The 16217-nt window shown below is 39.9% G+C and overlaps 1 protein-coding gene across 6 annotated transcripts in view; it reads right to left on the bottom strand.

Moving 5' to 3' along the window:
* The window catches only part of CELSR2 (cadherin EGF LAG seven-pass G-type receptor 2), a 99821-nt gene that overhangs the window by 13548 nt on the left and 70056 nt on the right, over window positions 1-16217 (bottom strand). For all 6 annotated transcript variants that reach the window (XM_087889585.1, XM_034414755.3, XM_034414753.3 and 3 more), the window contains exons 12-26: window positions 15913-16087; window positions 14682-14823; window positions 14008-14128; window positions 13347-13530; window positions 12242-12343; window positions 11451-11545; window positions 9004-9213; window positions 8001-8184; window positions 5661-5804; window positions 3946-4129; window positions 2816-2983; window positions 2559-2685; window positions 2035-2235; window positions 1213-1387; window positions 235-347 (exon numbers count right to left, since the gene is read on the bottom strand). In XM_087889585.1, coding sequence (XP_087745711.1) covers window positions 235-347; window positions 1213-1387; window positions 2035-2235; window positions 2559-2685; window positions 2816-2983; window positions 3946-4129; window positions 5661-5804; window positions 8001-8184; window positions 9004-9213; window positions 11451-11545; window positions 12242-12343; window positions 13347-13530; window positions 14008-14128; window positions 14682-14823; window positions 15913-16087 — 2325 coding nt within the window. The remainder of the gene's footprint in view (window positions 1-234; window positions 348-1212; window positions 1388-2034; window positions 2236-2558; window positions 2686-2815; window positions 2984-3945; window positions 4130-5660; window positions 5805-8000; window positions 8185-9003; window positions 9214-11450; window positions 11546-12241; window positions 12344-13346; window positions 13531-14007; window positions 14129-14681; window positions 14824-15912; window positions 16088-16217) is intronic.

Here is a 16217-nt window from a genome sequence, read left to right as displayed (position 1 = left end):
AAAATAAAATGGCAGAACTAGGCAGTCCTTGACACGCTGTATAAATAAAACTAAACCCTTTTGTGAAAGTAATAGTTGCCATGTCCATCTTAAAAAAATATAATGTATATAGTGTGTATAATTTACACTGCAGGTAAACCAGGAATAGTTGTATGGAACCAGACAGCTGTCCTGATAATGTGAAATGTGGGTCTTTTGCCTTTTCTCCCTGTATTCCTTTGCTTCTCTACTCACTGCAACAGCAAAAGCAATGGGACCAGCAAAGCTCCAAATCAGGGTATCATAGATGGAGAGCCAACAAAAGTCTGGGTTCCCATATCCTTCAGGATCCAGGCCCACAGCAAGTCCTAAGGAGAATACCACACAAAACAATCAATAAAGAGGAAACATAAGTCCTTAATTGTTTCATCTACTCCATAGCTTTGATTGTCACTTAGACAGCCAGTTCGAATTGAATGAATTGTGACAGAACAGTATTAAGATTTTGGTTGTCATCTTTAAACCCCTGCATGGCATGAGTCCAGACTACTTGAGGAACAGTCTCACCCAGATGGGACTGGTCCACCCCATCCATGCCAGCAGAGGGGGCATACTGTGGATCCCCTCAGCCAAGGAATTTTGGCTGGTGGGATCCAGAAGAGCCTTCCTGCCCTCTGGGACAACCTCCTCCCTGAGGTGAGATTGGCTCCCATCCTCCTGATTTTTTGTAAGAGCCTTAAGACCTGATCCTGCCAGATGGCTCTCCCAATGGGAGACGTTCACATTGGATGTGGTGGACCAATTAAAATCTAATCCTACCTCACCCTCCCCCATGTATCTGGCTTCCTCCTTTGCCATCTTGTGTTCATGATTTATCTGCTTTGTTATTTTATAATTGATTATTTTTATGTTTTTATGTTGTAAGCTGCCCAGAGTCATTGGACATGAGAGGGCCAGCAAATAAATTTCTAAATTTCTAAATAAATAAATAAATAAATAATTTAAACAGCTCAATACACTCCAGCCCTATCTTTAGGCTTGGCCAGTTATATCCTGCTTAAATTGATTCAGTTACCTGATTCAGTTACCTAAGGCTAGCAGAGGAAGGAACCATTTTATTTTAATAAAATAAGCTATTTTCTTTTTAATAAAACAAGGTTCACAAAGAGTATAATGGCCTCAGAATGGCCATGGCTGTATGCCAGATTATCTGAAGTTTAGTGCAGGCCTCACCTGTGATGAATGCTGGCACACCCCATCCGACCATATAATAGAAGCGCATTGGGCCATAGTTGATGTCTCGCACTTCACTCAGCATGCGGTAAATATGCAATGCTTCTAGCAGTGCCCAGGCAAAGGCACACATGTACAGAAAGTGCAACAGGATGGCAATGACGGTACAGGCAAACTATCATGGAAAGGGACAAAAGAGCAGGATTAGAAACCTGTTCCAAAGGTACACAAAACCTGAAATGTAATGAACCATTTCACTGTATATTCGGAATTCAGATAGGATATTTTCCTATCTTTGATTCACATTTCCAGGAGCTCCTGCTATTAATGTAAGGCAGTTTTCTTGGCTTTCAAAGGCACCCAAACAAAGAAGGATGTGCGGATCAGGAGTGAAATCTATTTACCTTCCTTACTGGTTCGGAAGTGCACGCGCCATGTGCGCATCACATGCACGTGCAGACCCTCTGCGCATGCGCAAAACCTTCTGTGCATGCACAGAGGGTAAAACTTCCTGGTTAAAACCAGGAAATAACGATACCCGGGCACGTGGGCGGAGTCTCACGCCGCCATTGTTACCGGTTCTCTGAACGACTGGCCACAATCGCTACCGGATCACCCGAACCGGTCCAAACTGGGAGCATTTCATCCCTGGTGTGGATGCCAGATAACCCTGTATGGTTTGTTGGGGAGGAGTGGGGTGTCTGACTGTTCATTAGCAATAGATAGTAATTGTTGTATTGATACTTAGTAGATGTGACCATGACTATGAACTTAAATCTTTTTAACAGAGTTTTTTTCTCTCCCACCCATACAGATGCTTACTGGCAGATCAGCCTGGTTGATGCCCAGTAGGAAGACAAGTTCAGAAAAAAATAACGCAATCACTAGGTTCTTGCGGATGCTTTGTTGATTGGATCGCAGAGTTCGCAATCCAGCCAGGAAGAAGAAAGTAAGCAGGAGACTGCCCAGTGTCACAGCAATGGAGATATATGTGATGGTCTTCAGGGGTAGGATCTCACCATTCTGGGAGGAACAGAGAATTTATTAATGGATACCCATGCATCTTATTATTTGGTCTGCCTAAAAGCAAGAGCAATTTGACAGTGGAATCAATTATTTCCCTTTACTAAATGTGTTCAAACAGAGGCTGGATAGCTATTTGTTTTGAGTTCCAACAGTGAGTAGGAGGCGTATTTGATGGCCCAAATAGCTGTTCTCAACCCTATGAATCTATCATCCTTAAGGAGCCAAAACCTAACTTCTGCTACTAAGTTATGCTCCCTTCAGAATTCTCCCTTGCCCTATTCTCCTTATTCTCCTTAAAGTAGTGTCCTTATTTTTCTCACCTCTCTGCGGGAAATGTCCATCAGCACAGCAAAGCTTGTCATATGATTACACTGGCAGCTGACATGAGTTTCATTCCTAAAGACAACCTCACAGCCTTTAGCTGACCAGCCACCAGTCCCAGTGACCCTGAAAAACAGCAGAGTCAAGACGGCGCTCTCAGCCTGAGGAACCCTGCCCCCCTGTCCCAATATCTATTGTTCCCTCCCTGTTCGTTATATGGCTGTCCCAGCCATTTTGTCTGGGAAATAGATCTCACAGGATGGAGTGATTCCAGAAGACACAAATAGGCTTGGTCCGTTCCTCAGTTTCCAACATCCGAAATTGCACAGTGATGGGTTTCTCAAGGGCGCGTTGCATCAATGCATCGTTGTCATGGATGCTGATGCTCACCACTGGAGTGTTGATGATGGGACGCTTGGGGACTCTGTGGTGACAACAGTGCATTTATTTAGTCATACATTCATCCATTTATTCAATTTCTATAGCTGCTCAACTCAGCCAAGTGACTTACAACTCTAAAATTATAAAACAATTAAAAAGCATTAAAACAGTAAAAACATCCACAAAGTAAGTACAAACAGCAGCCATGATGATTAATCAACTTATAGTACAGCGAAATGGCAGGACCCTAAACACATAAATCAGGGGTGGGTTCTACTTACCTTTACTACCGGTTCGCAGACAAAATTGTGTGCGCGCGCTCATTTTGCATGTGTGCACCCTGCTGCGCATGCACGGAAGCTACTGCGCATGCGCAGATCGCTGATGACGACATCCGGGGCGGTGGGCGGAGCCTCGTGCCGGTTTTACTACTGGTTTTTGGGAACCGGTCCAAACCGTGGGCAACCCACCACTGACATAAATCAATAAAATGTATTTACTTAAATCACTGTTTCCCTTCTGTAAAGTTGAATTCTGCTTACCATCACACAGACCCTCCCCATTTAGTGCTTTCAGACATTTGCTAGGTCTTCAAAAATAAAATAAAATCTCTTTCAAATCAAGCTTGGGTCTTGGAGATTTAATGATTACATCGATATCCTCCTTTTTTTACCAACACGACAGATGGAGCTTTGCAATTGCTTCAGGGAATATTTTTTCAACTTCCCAGTCTTGGGATTCTCTAGTGGTCCCTCATCCAAGTAAGTACTAGCCAGAATATGCCCTGCTTAGTTTCTAAATCGAGATAAAATCAGCCAGGTAAATAACAACAACCATTTTGTGGATCAGACAGTCATGAAGCTGTTGGAGTTTCAACAACCCTTTCAATAAACAACATGGAGAACCCCAAAGAAGAATTGGAATAATACACAAGCATTGAGTACCTAAACATTTCTACCCTCTCTACTAATACATCCATGCATTGAGGTGCAATGCAGACATTACCTTAGACTCCTTTTATCTGTGTCATACTGCTCTGGAAGCAGACTTGCCAGGTTGCGGTAGATGATTACACTGGCAATCGCCTGGCCCTCACTTAGATCTGGATGTCTCTTCTGTCTTGTCATAAGGGCATGTTCTTCTTCCTCATTGGTGCCTGGCAAATGCTTGGCACTGGCTACAGAAGATTCTGAAAAGTGAACGTGAAACATGGAGCCACATTTTATTTCGCTAGAGCAACAGGCTAAACAAGGTTTCACTAATATTTATTTCCAATATTTGTAGTCTGCTTGTCTGGGGAAACAAAAAAGAAGCTGACATTTTTCAGGAGATGTGGAGATTTTTCACGAAAAGATTGGACAACAATTTGTTCAAGATGGTATAAGGTCTCCTGCCCTGAGGTTGGACTGGAAGACCTTCAAGGTCCCTTCCTGCCCTAGGACTCTATGTTTATGCCTATGTTTTATTAAATTATTTCAGTAAATAATTAGATCACCATTAAACCATCATGACACATTCCCTATTCCTATAAGACCACCATTTCCCTTCTAACAAGTGATTAGAAGCTTTCTGCATACTAGAGCCATCCCAATTCTCCTGGTTTACGTGTTAGTTGAAACTACAACTTAATTGCTCTTGTCTTGCCCCTTTCTTGCTTGGCCCAACAAATTACTTCTATTAAATTACTTCTTACATCATTCTGATCTACTGGGCTAGTCCTACTATTTTTCTTTTTAGACTGTTTATTTTGATAACAGGGCCCAAAGTTGTCCTTTATGGCAAAGATATCCTCTTCCCATTCCCTCACACATAGAAAATAAAATTCTTTGGAACTGACATGCTGTATAAGAGGAAAGGAAATATTAACAAGGCTTCTTTATTTTGATCTCTGTTTTCCATTTCAGCTTCCTATTGGTAGCTTTTTATGAAGATAATAGATAATAGGTGTTATATTGACAGGATAGTTTTCCCTCTCGTCCGCTGTTTAAGCAGGAAGAATGCTTGAGTGTGATTGGCTGGTTTCCCTGACAGCTCCCTATAAAAGGGTCTGAGAGGCTGGCTGTTGGATTGTAAATAGTTGCTGAATAAAGAGCTGTTGTCTGAAGCCTGTCTCCAGTCTCTTCAATCCACCTATCTAACAATAGGACTTCCTCTTCATGTGCATTTTAGTTTTGATCATGGCATTCAGTACTAATTTGCACTGATCATCCAATGCTTTCCAGGAAACCATGAAGCCTCAAAATAAATCCATTTCTGTTACATAACACACAGCTAATTCGTCAGAAAACAAGGTGGTAAGGATAGAATGGATGGGTTTCCATGTTGCACTAAGCCATAATGTAATTTATTTTAGTGTATTGCCAGTTCTGCTGTATTCAGTGAAATTTGGTAAGTACTCTACAGCTTAGCTTACTGAATAAAATCCAGTCACTTAAGAGCTTAGGAAGTGTCATATAATAAGATTTCAGGAAAAGGCCAATTGGTTAAAGAAAAGATCTAATCAGCCCAACCTTGTGCATTCTGACATAGTCAAGGTATTATAAATGATATGTATATGTAATAATGCTTCTTCTACTGCTCATGCCCCAGATACAAGAGCCTGGGCAGTAAAAAACAAAACAAAATTGGTTGTATTGCCAAAGAGGGATTGTATCAATTGATTGCTCTTCCTCGTCTCTTTTACAATACCAGGAATTTTCACCCCCATGCCCAAAACTCACGTTTGCCTTCTGGAGCCTTGAATACACTTTCAGGCAGAATGACAGTAGTTTCTATGTCGGCTGGTTTCTCACCACGGAGTGTCTCGTAGTGGGGCAGTTTGGCACCAGCAAAGTTCATTTTCTCTAGCCTCACCACTGAAATAACTGCCAATGTAAGACACAGATAGATAAAGACCCACATACACAAGCATGAAGCATCAAGCCAACTGAATGGTAGTGTCCAGTTGGATTTTTTACTTATAACTCTTTCACTCAGACTTGGATGTTCTTGAGTGGGCATTTATGTCCCTTTCTTTTATCTCCACATACTGTCATAAATCCTAACTATATGACCAGACCAAAGCAACAGACAAACACATTAAGTTTCAAATCATCTCATAATGGCAAAAATTATTTCCAGAATATGCCCACTCATCATCAGTTGGTATAATGAAATATTTTTGCACAAAGCAGGGAAGGACACTCATAATAACTAATAATTTTGTTGTTGCTGCTGCTGCTTAATTACTATGTTAAATAAATTTGTGGAGGAATCACAAAGTTACATTATGCAATGCCACCACACCAGTATACCCTAGTGATATTCTTGGAGGTGCTGTGTTTGACAGTAAAGCTAACACGGATTTACAACCCACTTATGCTCATTTAGCCATGCTAATATCATTCTGAATGAGGGGAATCACTGCCCCATATTCTAGACCAGGGCTGTCAAACTCAAGGCCTGGGGACCGGATGTGGGTGCTTAGATCTGGCCCACAGGGCCACCCTGGAAACAGCAAAGGACCGGCCTGCAGTGCCTCTGCCAGTGAAAATGGAGCTTGGGAGCCCCTTTTTGCTGGCAGAGCACTCGGGCCTCCACAGGTGCCCCTGACATGAGTGACATCGAGCTGGCAGACCTACCCTGGCCACACCCTCCCCAGCCCCTCAAAGTCAAACACAACTCTTATGCGGCCCTCAATGAAATTGAGTTTGACATCCTTGTTCTAGACAGTAATTAACTAAATAAAATTTAAGAAACCTCATTTCAGCTCCCTATCATTAATTTGCAGGTAATATTCTAGGTGTATCTTGGATTTATTGGACTTTTATGGGGATACTATAAGAAAAGAGCTATTATGCCCGTTTTAAAAACATGATAGTTCAATATCATGTTTGATATTTAGTTAAATAATTAATTTAAATCCTTTTGATAAATAAATTTGTATTTCTACCACAATTTCTTAATCAAAGTAACTTTTAGAGCAAATTATTGTTGATTATTCAAATATAAGGACTTATAGAAACTGATAGCAAGCATCATTTTAAAAGAAATAGCCTCTTACTCCAATTTTACAAGAGAATACCTTTTCCAAGATGGAGCCTGCCACAAAACACACATGGGTGCTTCAGCTGTATATAATCACAAAATACCTCTTTCATTGAATTGATTGGAATCTCATTGTCCAGCTTGGAAACAGCCACTCACTTAACATCTTTCCAGTTTAACCCCAAGACTTCTTGAGGAGAGGAATGGTCCAAGGTACCTACTTGTGGCTTGACCATTAGTGATCCCTCTACCAAAGCACCTGGTTGTGATTCTGAAAGAAGTGCCTCTGCCCTGTATCAATGGGGATGGAAAGATTCCCCTTGTTGGGATTGAGGTGCTGATATGCGAAGTGATATGCATATTGTGCAAGATTGTCCACAACATGCATTATTTGATTCCTTAGAAGATCTGAATGAAGTGACATCAGGAAAGATTGCCTGGATAGCTAAATTGGACATCCAGTTTTGAGGTCACTGCCCTAACCCCATAGAAGTGTTACTATAATTATGGGATATATGAAGTAAGCTTCTCTTCTGTCATGTTTTCATCAAAAACTAAATAATAATAATCAAGTCTTTCATTTATCATTGTTGTTATTCAGATGCAGATTAATCTACTGTAAGTACAGTGGTACCTTGGTATTCATCCTTAAATTGGTCCTGGAAGGAGTGATGAGTACCAAAAATGATGAGTACCAAACAAATTTTTCCCATTAGAAATAATGTAATGAGTCACAAGGCAGCTGAGACCAACAAGTTCTAGCTTGTGCGTTGAGTACAAAACAAATGATGAGTACCGGGGAAAAAAATTCATGTCAAAATGTGTTGAGTATCAAATTTGATGAGTTTCAAAGCAGTTGAGTACCGAGTATCAAGGTATTCAACTGCTTTAAAACTCATCAAATTTGGTTCTCAACACATTTTGACATGAATTTTGAGAACCAACGTACTCAACTGTATAATTATCTAAAATGCATAGAATTGAGCAACTACTATTTTGCTAATTAGGAGACCTTATTATTATTATTCTCTCACCAATGTTGGGTGTGATGATGGTAAATGGGTTCAAGTATGTCTTGCGCATGTTCTGGGCCAGAGTGCTTGCATAGTCCTCAAAGTGCCTGAGCAGCTGTGCTGTGCCACCTTCTGTCTGTTGGATCAGTTCCCAATGATGCTTGTTGCTGTTGTCCAGTAAAGCACTGCCTACCTTAAGCAAATTCTGTAGGACACAAAAAAGAATATGAGACAGCTAGGAGTAGCTTCTGATAACAAATCTAAAGTAACAGCTTGCTTCAAGGGGCAAGACTGGTATCTAGGAAGGCCAAAAAAGTTACAGGAATCAATGGCAAAAGAATATTCATTGCTGGTATTTCTTGCAAGAAACATTTGTTTACAATATGTGTGTGCCTTTTAACAAACCACATTTATTAAGAAAAGAATCTTCACTGGAGAACTAACTTGGGCTTTGGATTCATATAGATTATGCTGTAGCATTTATTTTTATTGATTTTATTTCTATTTAAAACACCTGTAGATAAAATTTTAATCATTTAGGATGAAGCCTAATTTGCCAGTTGTCATTCCTTCCACAATGCTCAACTGAGCTACACAGATCTGTTCCTCCCTTAAGCTATCAGTGAAAGCACCAAATAATTTGCTTCTCTTAAAAGAGGGGTGTCAAATTCGTGGCCCACAGGCCAGATGCGACACGCCCTGGCCACATCTACTCCCGGTTTAGCAAAGAGGGGAAAAGTTGTGATACGTCACGTGACGACAATGTGACGATGCAAGTTTAACACCCCTTTCTTAAGAGGTGCAACAGAATATCTGTCACTTCTCTTCCAATAAGCCATGTAGTGCTCCACATATTCCCATGCTGTAAAGAGTAGACCAAGTGACCAACCTAGTATCATCAGATCAAATCAGCATCTGGTATCATCAAAGAAACCCTGGTTTTCAAACTTGCTTGCTTGCTTAAAAAAGGGTGTGCTGCTCGCAAGAGTTTTTATTTCATATAAACCTAAGCCGATGGGCTTACCTCAGTGAAGTGAACATCCTGGGTAGCAGCCAAGCCAAAGCCTTCTTGGTTGCTTTCATGCTTCAAAAGTTGAGCTAAGAGCTGAAAAGCCACTTTGACATCACTGCCAAAGAAATTCTCGGTGTTTTGTGTAGCGTTGCGAAGCTGGAGAGCTACCCGCTGAGACTGCTCTGTATCCAAAAAGGATTCATTCCGCAGCAATTTTTCTGCCTGTTCCACAGGAAAGATTAAGATATTTTGCAAAGGCGCTTCAACAAAACAAGGTAAATTAACCAAACATAGATTCTACTGGACAATTTTTTTTAGAAGTTTTGCTTTCTGAAATTTTTTTGGTGATAATGATAGACCCCTTCAAATTGAACACAAATATAATTTCAGAATGACTGTATCACATAGGAATCTTGAGAAATATTTTTAATTTCTCTTTTAATTATTATGTTTTTAATTGCATAATATTTCCGACATGCTGCATGAGTTCAACAGGGCTAAAAAAATTGCTGCTGATTTTCATTAGTAGTCAGTGTCTGATGCAACTTGTGGCAATGTCCAAGAGTTGTCAGTCAGCATTGATGGATTCCAGTTGCCCTGGTACCATTTTTCCATTGTGGCAATATCTTGTGAAACCTTTTGCTACGTTCATTATTGATAGGTTTTCAGGATAGAAGCCCAAGTGTGAATGCAGAAAACGAATCTTCAGTGACATGTTGCACTTCATAATCTTATATGTTGTAAGAAACTTGTCAACCAACTGAATGTAGTTTGATGCTCTATAGTTGCCAAGAAAATTCTCAACTACAACCTTGAATGCTTTCCAGATGATTTTCTCTGGCTCTATTAACGGTCATTGGTGATGTATCTGATCTGTAGACCAACAAAAACCTTGGCTAACCGTCCTTAACCTCGGCATCAGTTATTCTTGAAAACATCTTTTGAAATAACAAAAACCCTCACCTTCCTTGTTCATTGCTTTCACATATGCTTTCATTAGTCTGGGTTTTATGTGAAGTGGAGAAAAAAATATATCTGTCAGGTCCATAGGTAGTTTGTGTGCTATGCTTTACTGTCCTGGAATCAAATTAATTTGGAAAGCCATTTCTTTTTAATGTAATGAGACTCTCTTCCACAGCTGTCCCATTCACATAAGTAACAACAGTACTTGGTACATCTGAGCTGCATTCCAAGCAGCAAAGCCAGTACTTTAGATTTCCACAGATATTCCAGGTGTACTGAATGTGCTTCAAACAGTTTTTGAATGTTTCTTTCATCTGTGCAGCATAGCCAACAGGTACTGAAGGATGTACATTGCCATTGTTTAAAAAAATATTTCTATAAAATGGTACACGATACGTTAAATTACAGGCTGTTTTCATGATTAGCAGGCCAAAAATCTATACTCAAAAGTACTCAGGAAGCAAAATCTTTGTCGTTCAGCGTCTTGATAGCTCAATTGCAGCTTTTGTCTTATCACAGCTTTGCTAAGATATAGTCAGAAACTGAACCAAAGCTTATCCTAAGCTACTTCAATCAAAATGCTCTAGTACTGAATGTAATACTCATCACAGAATTTAATACTCTGAAAATCTCTTTCTTCAAGTTATAGTCCCAGAGCTAAAAAAATAACCTGAAAATGTGAGGATTATACCAGCTGAAAGAGCCAGAAATGAAAATGATGGAAATCTTATCAATTACAGGCAGCAACTGACAGTATTTAAAGAAAAGCAACTCGTGAAGAGATAGCTTGTTTAAGCAATCTCCCCACTCTGTGAGGAGGAAAGAAAGGTGGGGGGGGAGGAAAATGGGCCAGGCACAGGACAAGGTATACTAACTGATTATAATGGTAAACATGTGACTGACAGAGAAAGAGAGAGAAACACTGTGAAAGTTGTAAAAGTGTGCCTGGCCACAAAGTTGTTGTTTTTTTTAGCACCAATGTAACTTCAAATGTAACTTTAAACCTTCTAAGAGTCTCTTGGTAGAGAGATGAGTGGCATACATATCTAATGAATAAAAAATGGTTAATGCATGAGGCAGTTGGTAAACTATGTCTCCTTGCACTTCTTCGTTAAAAGACAATTCATATTGCCATTCCATTTATCAATTCAGACAATAAGAGGAAGTGGTCCTGAGAAAGCTGCTGTCCTTCTATTTTTACCATAATACAGGCCTAGTCTCCACAAGTTCCTTGTGAAATATCTTACTAAGAGAGTCAACATCTTCTCCCTGCCTTATAGTCAAGAGATGGTAATCGGAAGGATTGGGGATTCTATGAATGAAACCATAGTTTCATTCATAGTGAGGACAAAGAGCTGTATCGAACAGTCATTGCTTTTGAGAATGTTGGTGAAATAAAAATAAACTATTTGTATTCATTCATACATATAGAAAAGAGTAAATCCATAGATTCCTGGCTTTGCTCTGGACCAGGAAAACGAAAGAAAAATACTTACAAAATCCTTGAGAACAGCAAAAGTCAGTGAGGTACAGTTGAAAAGATTGGGTGCCAGCCAGCCCTTGTGTTCATCACAGTGCCGTACAGCAGTCCCTGTGGAGCAAAAAGAGAGGAGAGGGGATCATTTGTGTGACAATGTGAAAGTTAGCTCATAAAATGCCACAAAATATTAGCTTGCTCAGTTTCCTTCCTTCCTTCCTTCCTTCCTTCCTTCCTTCCTTCCTTCCTTCCTTCCTTCCTTCCTTCCTTCCTTCCTTCCTTCCCCTTCCCTTCCCTTCCCTTCCTTTCCCTTCCCTTCCCTTCCCTTCCCTTCCCCTTCCTTCCTTCCTTCCTTCCTTCCTTCCTTCCTTCCTTCCTTCCTTCCTTCCTTCCTTCCTTCCTGATTGAAACATTTGTTTTTTAAACACATCTCACAGAGAGAAGAATGGGATTGTGCTTGTATTTTCCTTTTAATAATGTGGAATATTCCTTTCCGGACACAAATCAGATTGCCATGATGCTAAGAGGAAAATATGGCTGACACAAAATGTGGTCCAAGCAGAGAGAAAAACTCTGCAACATATATTGTAATGTTTACTCCACATCAGAGTTTTTTTTTAAAAAAATGATGAAGGTTAGAAAACCATAGGATGCCTATTTGAGGAAGACTATTTCTTTGGCCACCTATAACAAGTCATAAAGAAAGTATGATAACTAAAGAAGCCTTTATCTGGAAGCATTCAAAGACTATTTAATAATTCAATTGATTACTATATGTACACGACTGCATCCTTAAATATATTTCATTACCTACAGATCCCCGAGGGCAAGGTGCAGCTGCAGGTAAACCAAAGCGGGTGCGTGGCCACCAAATATCAGCTTCAATGGCACGTGGGCAACTATCGTAATTCACTGCAAGAAAAACCGTTAAGGAGTCTGTGTGTAGTAATTTGCTCTATGCAAACTCAGTGCGCTCTTTTCAGTAAGCATGTTTAAAAGGGAAGGTAATCAAGGTTTAATATTTTTACAAATACTTGCTTTGGAAATAAACTGCATACAGAAAACAAAGAGCAAGAATGCACTCTGGTCATATAGAAAACAACACTCCACCTCCAAGTAATCCAATGTGTATGAATCACATGAATCAATGTGATAGTTATATTGTATTATCCCCTTTAATTGCTGGGAGCTGTTTAGTTCAGAAAATTGGTGAGCAAAAGTAAAAGGGCATGATAAAGCACTTTTCTTCAAATCAAGCTTGACTTTGTTTTCTCTTCACTTCATAGACATGTCCATGTAGACCAGAGGTGTGAAACTCAATTTCATTGAAGGCTGCATTAGGGTTGTGTTTGATCTCAGGGGGCCGGAATGGTTATGGCGAGTGGGTGTGGCCTGCTCAATGTCACTCATGTCGGGGGGGTGGCGGTCTGAGCACTCTGCCAGCAGAAAAGGGCTCCCAAGCGGACTCCGCATGCAGCCCTCCCAAGCTCCATTTTCCCTGGTAGATGATTGCAGGCGGCCGTCGCAACCGGAAATGGAGCTCGGGAGCCCATTTTCAGTGGCAGAGGCACCACAGGCCGGTCCCTCACTGTTTCCAGGGTGGCCCCGCAGACCAGATCTAAGCACCCCATGGGCCAGATGCAGCCCGCAGGCCTTGAGTTTGACACCCTTGATGTAGACTTTTTCAGAACTAGCACAAAGGTGGTCTGCGATTGCTTTCTTCCAAGATTTCTTTACCGTCCCCCCCCTCAATCTTGCCTATTGCTAGGGTTTCCTGGTGGCCTACATTCAAATCCCAGTCAACTTTAACCCTACACCATTCTTTGAGATCAGCTAAGGTTGTAATCGCAGTACACAAATTGGATCCAATCCAAAGTGATTCAGCTGTGCTTCCTGCCTAAGGAGTATTTCTAACCTTCACAGCCACTGATGGTAACTTCTGCAAAAGGATTGTCACAGCGGTCACAGCGGCGTCCAATGACACCTGGCTTGCAGGAACACTGCCCAGTCTCAGCTTCACAGGTGCGAGATAATGAGCCGGTATGGTAGCAGTCACAGAGGAAACATGTGGCACTATCTGCTGGACGGTAGTGATTGTCCTGTAGAATCAAATAATATTCAGACATTTTTAAAAATATTGTTAAAACAAATTTTAACTAAGGCTGTTGAACCATTATTTATTTAATTTTTACCTCATCAAACTCCTTAATCTGAAGATGACTCACATAAAATCACAAAATGCATAAAAGCAAACAAATAAACTAACTGGTATAATAAATACCATAATTATTGGTCTGGGAAACAGCAAATCAATAGTTGGAAAAAAGCAAAATACTTTGTATACACAAAGATACCCACATATTTGTTTGGTGTGTCATAACTTTCCTTAGTAAGCAAATTCATTTGTTAAAACCCACGCCAAATGTTTAATAGCCAAGCTATTAAAACAATGAGTAGCAATAAAATATTAATACAGAAACAGAAACCATTTGATCAATCATTCTGCATCCTCTTTGATAATTCAACACCAGATTGTACGTTTCTACCCTTAACTAGATAAATAATCCAAAGCTCACCTTGCAGTGGCATTCTCCATTAGTTTTGTTGCAGTCGGGGTCAAATCCTTTATCAACATCACAGTTGCAGGGGCCACATATAGGATGCCCCCACCATCCCCGCGGACAAGGCTGGGCTAACCTAACAATGAAAACATGAGGCCTATTGTAAGCATCTTTCAAATACAGTAGAAGAGTATAGTAACTTCTTCATTACAAATTATGGTTTTGCCTTTTCTAAGATCTTCATTCCTTTGCACATGAAAACTGTCATAATTTACAAGCTTTCAGTAAAGAGACAATATCTAAAGAGATGTTGGGATGTTTTATTTCGGATTTCCACAAGTTTGCTATATTGATGTGTATGGTAAATCACATTATTTGAAGTAATCTCCTTGGTTGGCATGCACATATATATCAATCACGGTATGTTAATTATGTACAGCATCCACACTGTATATGCAAGCCAATGTCACTGCATTCATGCCTCTCCCATACATGAACGAATGTTACACACTTTTAGGATGACCTTTTATTTGCACATATATACCGAGATGCAAATGCCTAAGATCTCTATTAATAGCTGCAATATGCATCCAGCACTTCCACATTTCAATTCTACAAATACTGAAAAAGTACAAACCCACACTTATGGGCACATCACAACAAATGTAAGTGAACTTTCTCAGACTCACTTGTTCTCGCAGTATGGCCCGAAGTAGCTGTCAGGACACTCACAGGTGTAGCCATGGGATGAGCTGGGTTTGCGGACACAAATGGCTTGATGCTCACAGGGGTTAAAGGTACAGGCATTGGAACAGCTGTCTCCATAGTAACCTGGGCATCACAGGAAGAATTCTGGGTATATCTCTGGCAATAATCTCCAACCTGAGACTAAATGATAGCCTGGCCAAGCAGGAAATTCTGGGATAATCATTCTCCAATCACAACTGAGCTAAAGGCTGCGTGTAGGAGGGGTGGCTTGAAAGATAGAAATGACATGGCACCTATCCTGTCTGATGCAAATGAAGTCCTGCTCTGTTATAGAGAACTTTGTGCTTACTCAACCACCTACTTGTATCTTAACTTTTTAATAAAACAATGAAAACCTGAAACAGGCTAATATTAGATATATGCATGTATATGTACATATATGTATGTAGATATACATATACATATACGTACGTATATGTATATCTACACAATCCCTAGCAAGAATATTGGCTTCTGGCCCAACCTCAGTCTTAAGTATTAAATAATGAAATAAAAATTGTTTATTTCTGGTAGTTATGTTTTGTATAGTATCCTAATCAGGTGCAATGTCTAAATATTACCACTGTGAATTATGTAAATATAGTTCATGTTATTTCAATAATTATGCTAAGATAACAATCTTCATTTTGCTGTATATTAGTTATTTAATTAAGGAAACTGTCAAAAACAAACTACATAGGATTAAAGCAAACAGCACAGAAAGTCCATATATATTGTAAAAATGAACTACCGTAAGAAAAAACAGTCAAAACACAGTAAATTTATAACGTTTCTTTCCATCAAATCAGGATGAATCGGAATAAATTATTGAAACTTTGTATCAGAGTTTTAATAGTACTATTTCAATAGTACTCTGAGTCAGCTATTACACAACTAAAAATAATGCTTTGAGTACAATGCAAATATTATTTACAACAGTTAAGCCCATTACATATCATACATGGCAAATACTTGGTGCCCTCCAGATATGTTGGACTATAGTCACCTAAACCTTAGACAGCATTAGAACTGTTTCAGAGGATTTTTTTAAAAATATATGCATACATTGAATTTATATGGCAGCCCATCTTGTGGTACGCAATCCTAGGCCACCTAAGAACCATAATATGGAGGCTTCTTCACCATTATCATCACACTGTCCCTTCCACTGACCTGGATCACAACTGCATGAATAACTATCCCAATCATCATTGCAGTAGCTATTGAGAGGACAAGGATTGGAGTCACAAGGATCGGGGATACTGCAGCCATGCTCCACATTCACTTTCTCAGCCTGGTTTACATTCAGGGTGACAGCATTGCCTGAGGTGTCTCCCATCCTTACACCCTGGAGGATCCAAGCAAAAAAACCCCAAAAACACAAGGAAGGAGAAGATCAGCTCTTTGATAACATAGATTACTCTTCTGCACATTCATTCTTGCTTCTGATTCTCAGTGAACCTATGAACTCAGTGAAC

This window comes from Pantherophis guttatus, chromosome 3, assembly GCF_059756535.1.
Source record: "Pantherophis guttatus breed Tessera chromosome 3, ASM5975653v1, whole genome shotgun sequence".
Taxonomy (NCBI): domain Eukaryota; kingdom Metazoa; phylum Chordata; class Lepidosauria; order Squamata; family Colubridae; genus Pantherophis; species Pantherophis guttatus.
Note: the sequence above shows the minus strand (reverse complement) of the source record. Positions and strands in the feature narration are given on the sequence as shown.